At 40.1% G+C, this 5,119-nt stretch overlaps 1 protein-coding gene across 1 annotated transcript; it reads right to left on the reverse strand.

The window, feature by feature from the left end:
* Positions 1-2,055: 2,055 nt before the first annotated feature.
* On the reverse strand, positions 2,056-3,488 carry C8H8orf48 (chromosome 8 C8orf48 homolog). Its single transcript, XM_050802180.1, has one exon. The coding sequence runs from the start codon at positions 3,343-3,345 to the stop codon at positions 2,404-2,406; it is 942 nt and encodes a 313-aa protein (XP_050658137.1). The 5' UTR covers positions 3,346-3,488; the 3' UTR covers positions 2,056-2,403.
* Positions 3,489-5,119: the final 1,631 nt, after the last annotated feature.

Consider the following 5,119-nt stretch of genomic DNA (forward strand, 5'->3'; position numbering starts at 1 on the left):
GGAAGATGACAAAGAAGAGGGAGAGTATGCCAGGAGAAAAGGGAAGTTAAGAGAATTTAGGTGAAACGAATGAGCACATAGAAATCATAGTGACACAAAACAACTCAGGGAAGTACTGTAGAGAGGATTGAATATACGAGGGAGGGATTATATGAGAATAGAAAGGTAAAGTTGGGCCAGATGTTAAAGAACCAGTATGTAACCTTAATTCCTTTGAAATATTTCCATAGCAGAGATAAACGACTTAGAGTTTTGTTTTGTTTTAAATCAAGAGAATTACTTGAACAGATTTGTGTGTCAGAAAAATAATTCTGGGCTGCTGGGCACGATGGCTCACACCTGCAATCCCAGCACTTGGGAAGGCTGAGGCAGGTGGACTACTTGAGCTCAGGAGTTCCAGATCAGTCTGGGCAACATAGCGAAGCTTCTCTACTGAAAATACAAATTTAAAAAATGTAGCCAGGGGTAGTGGCATGCACCTGTAGTCAGTCCCAGCTGCTGGGGAGACTGAGGTGAGAGGATCACCTGAATCCTAGAGAGCGAGGCTGCAGTGAGCAGCAATTTCACCACTGCATTGCAGCCTGGGTGATAGAGCCAGACCCTGTCTCAATCGTAAATACATAACAAATTTAAAAAATAATAACTCTGAGAACTGTATGCTGACATTTAGAAACTGTATGCTGAAAGTCTTGCTGAAAAATAGTTAGCTTGGGGTTGAGTTGAAAAAAAAGGAAGAACAAAAGATGACTCAGATTTCTAGCTTGGTTGACTAAAAGGGTGGAGCATGACCTTTAATGGGGGAATTCTAAAGGGAAAATTATTCAGAATTTTGATTCTGTAAAACATGAATATACTGAGATGTCAAAGACAAAGCATGACATAATATGGATTTCAAATAAAAGGTTATTATGAAAATGGTAATGGTTATTTTCCATTTAGAATGACTAAGAGGAAATATGTTAAATTTTATGGGAAAAAATAGTATCTTTATACATAAATGAAGGTCTTCAAGAGTAATACTGAGGTACAATACAAAAACTCTTCTATGCTGATTTTTGCAAAAACAATTTGGTTTTTCACCGAGATAATTCAGGTGTTAGATATGTAGAAAAGCGACCTCCAGGTAATGCCACTAATTCTATGGTTTTATATTTTGATAGAGGAAATAGATAATAAATGACTTCTCAGAATGCCATCTAACATTTTTCCCCATAAATGGGTTTTCAAAATGCCATGGTATTCCTCGGGAAAAAGTACTGTTTCCTTTACTGTTTCCTATTTGGATGAACAACAGAAGTTTCATAAAATCTTCATGACCAAAATGGCTGTCTAGATAATTTGTTCAAGCATTCTTCCCTCAAAACTCAACACCTGCCCCCAGCTTTATTTCGTTTTCCCCCTACGGCTAAATTTTGCAAGGGGTACTCTATATCCATTCATTATTTACTTACATTTTTCCTCAATCTACTTTGTCTATCCCATTTCTATAAGTGAAATGGCTTTTGCTAAGGTCAACAGTGCCCAATACATGACTATATCATCTTTACATGGCCTCTCTGTTGATTGATATGGTTAGATAATTATCCTTCTTTAAATATTCATTCCTTAGCATCTATGACACTATACATTCCTGATTTCTTTGATCCCCTTGACAATTTTTTCACAACCTTAACTGCAGGTTGATTTTCCTCTACTTGGCCACTAATTGACATTTCTCAAGAGCTGGTATCAACCCTGCTTCTCTTCTTACGCTAGTCACTTCCAAAAGAGTTTGAGAATCCGTTGCTTCAATTTCCAGCTATGTTCCATTGATCCCCACCCTTCCCCCAGCCCTTGCCAATTTATTTTGCACCTCTAGGCTATACCTTTCCTCTGAAGTGCAAAAATAAATAATCAAATGTTTCCTCAAACTGTCAATGTGCACATCCCCACTGCACCTTATATGTCCAAATAATCATACTCTTCATCACTCCCATCAAACACAGTCCTCTTCTGGTGTTCCTATCTTAACGAAATTAATGATCATTCATCCGGGCGCACAAGTCAGACACTTAATAACATTTCAAATATCTATTTATTAATTCCCCATAGCCATTTGATCGCCAAAGACAGTTATTACTTCTTAAGTTTCTCTTACATCCCCATACTACTTTGCTTCTGTACCATCAACACCCTAGCCCAAACTACCAACATAGCTCTCTTGGATTTTTGTAAAAGTTTTTGTAACTATTCCAACCACAACAGTGCCTTCTATAATCAGAAAAAAAAAAAGTGAAAGTTCTTAATCCTCAAATCTGTGAAGGAAGCATAGTAAAGTCTTAAGTTAGTTTCCCAAGTGCCGTAGAAATTACGGTAATTACTCAAATACACAACAAAGACATCTATCCACATTACACATTATCATTAACAATCACCAGCTCTGGTTTGGTTAGAGTAAGTGGCTTGAGAAGTGGCAAAGGGTAAATGACAAGCACTATTTCCATCTCGCTGCATCTTCTGCTCTGTATCTGATCTTTTAAAACCAGAGTATCTGATATGACTTTTCCCAGTCAGTCTTTTCCAGATTATTCTGGGGTCATCTGAAAGCCTGGGGAAGTCTTGATGTGCTTCTCCAATACGGGTAAGAAAGTCTTTGGTATGAAGATGTTCATCTATTTTCTCTTGAAGTAGAAATGACTCCAGTAAAGTCTTCTTTTGTTTCAGAAAGGCAGACAGGGCCAGCTGTGCTCTTTTCCTGTTACAATCGGGACACTGAGAAGATATGTGTTGCTTAGCTGCTGCCTCCTGTTTTGGCGTTGTCCTCATGTTTTTAAAGTAGATTCTGTTCAAAAGTTCATCGGGTACAGTACCACTTAAGGCATCTCCCTCTGCAGCCTCTGCATCCAATCCAACATACAGCTTTTTATGTCTGCCACTCGTCTTCTTCTTAGAATCCCCTCTATGATGAATCAAATTTATCTTCATGGTGCAATAAGACTGCAGGGCATTCAATTCTTCATCGGATACCTGAGTGATTTCTGTTTGAAGTTTGGTGTCTGGTTGGTGCCGTTCAAAGTCAGAGTCTTTGCGCTTGAGGTAGTTGATCCATTTTTTACTCAACTTCTTTTCATAATTTTTGAAGTCCAAAAGCTCAGATTGTTTGTCTTCTTGTTCCAAGCTTGGAGTCTGCTTTTCCCTCTCCAGTTTGCTCCCAGAGGTCAGGGGCGATGACTGCCGTCCTCCAGAGGAGCTGAATGAACTGGAAGTCTGTACCTCATCAGTAAAGCTCTTCAAAGTCTCAGTCTCATCAGAAAGGTTTGCCAGAGCACTTTCGTCCGTTTGGGCCAATTCTGGGCAGATGGCCATCACAATGCATCAGGCTCGGCTCCTCATTTCCTTTGCCCAGGTTAAGACTGGCTCAGGAATCCGTCAGGAGCGGGCCCCTCCAGAAATGGCTCTCAGTGCCGTCAGCTCTGCGTAGCTTGTCTTCCGGGAGACGCCGCCTTCCCAGCTGCCATGGCAACGCGGGCCGCTCATGCGCAGTGACTGGCCACCCTGCGGCGTCCCGCCTTTTCCTCCGCGCCCCGCAGCGCCCACTTCGCCTGCGCTGCTGACACTGGGTTGGCGATTTCGCCCTTTCTTCTGCACTCCCGCTTCTCTTTGGTGCTAAAGTCGAGTAGTCAAGGGGAAAAGCTTGCAAACTCTGTTTCCCAGGGGTCAGACAGGTGGCACACGTGTGTGAGACGAATAGAGTTAGGTGGCCTGTGACAAATCCGAACGTGTACGCCCCCCTAAATGCATCTAGATTTAAAAATCAAGCAAAACGCGCTGGACAACATGCACAAGCTAAAACTTGTCTGCAGGGTTTATAGCCAAGAGACCTCCTTGTAGACCATGTCTTTGGAGAAAAGTCAAAATACACCATTCTGTAAGAAGTAGTGTTCTGTGCTCCGGCATTCTGACGACCTTGAAGTTTGGGGGGCGGGGGGCAGGGGGAGCACCTGAATTTTCCAAATCAGTTTATCTGGCCTTTTGTCCATGCAGGTGCCCCCTGGCTGGCATATCCACGCCAGTCCTCACTCTTAATATGGTTAATTTATCCTTCTCCTCGGAGTCTTATCTCCTCAGGAAGGGCTTAATACCCTCCCCTGTCCTAAACTCTTTCCAGACTTTTTTTTTTTTTTTTTTTTAAATAGTGTCCAACTATGTGATTGTATGAGTATTTGATTATGAAGGCTGAAGGCAGAAATCATCTCGGTGTTGCTGACTAGTATGTGTTCAGCAATCAGCAGACACATAGCAGGTGTTCAAGAAATCTCTGTTGAGTGAATGGCTATGGAACAAATAAATCTTACCTTACACAGGTCCAGAGGATTTGGGGAAATAAGTACTGTCAGCTCAGGGAAATCTAACCTTTTTTCTAACTGAATTCCCAAACTTGGGCTATTCTTCAGGATATATTTTTTATTAATGGGTTTATTTAAAAAACACAGTAGAGTTTTATTAATTATCATGAGAAATTATAAAATGTTAACTCTACAGATGGACTTTTCCTAGGCCATAATAGTTCTTGAGTCTAGGTCTTAGTCAATGTCTAGGATAATTTTAAGAGCCTAGACACCCTTCTTTCTCAGTTTTGTCTCTCTCTCTTTCTTCCTGTGTTTGCTGGGGATTGGGGGGGTATTATTCAGGTCTAGCCAGATATATTCCCCAAATGTTCATTTTGGCAAAGAGTTAAAGTCAAATATTCAAAAAGCATATCTCAAGTATATGAGCCAACTTCCTATTGAAGATAAGGAGACTCCAACTTCATTTATTCAACCCAAATTGTATTTTATCATATAATGGTAGTCTTTACAAAAGAGGTACCATGTAATTTGTGAATAATTCCAAGTAATTTCCAGTAGGGCTCAATATTTTCATTATTTATTTTTATTTCAAACCTCTGCCTCATTCTCTGAATATTTACATTCATATTTACACACTATTCACGTTTTATCTATATCTTATCCATAACATTGAACAAGGAGGCTATACTTTAAATAAAATCTATCTGTGTCTTCTAACATGCCAAATGTCTGGGGTAATCTGTCTTTTTTATAAAAGTGTCTTAAATTTCTCTTGATTTTTAAAAATAACT

This window comes from Macaca thibetana, chromosome 8 (assembly GCF_024542745.1).
Source record: "Macaca thibetana thibetana isolate TM-01 chromosome 8, ASM2454274v1, whole genome shotgun sequence".
Lineage (NCBI taxonomy): Eukaryota > Metazoa > Chordata > Mammalia > Primates > Cercopithecidae > Macaca > Macaca thibetana.

Coding starts and splice junctions, on each gene's coding strand:
- C8H8orf48 (XM_050802180.1), bottom strand. CDS start 3,345: ATGGCCATCTGCCCAGAATTGGCCCAAACGGACGAAAGTGCTCTGGCA.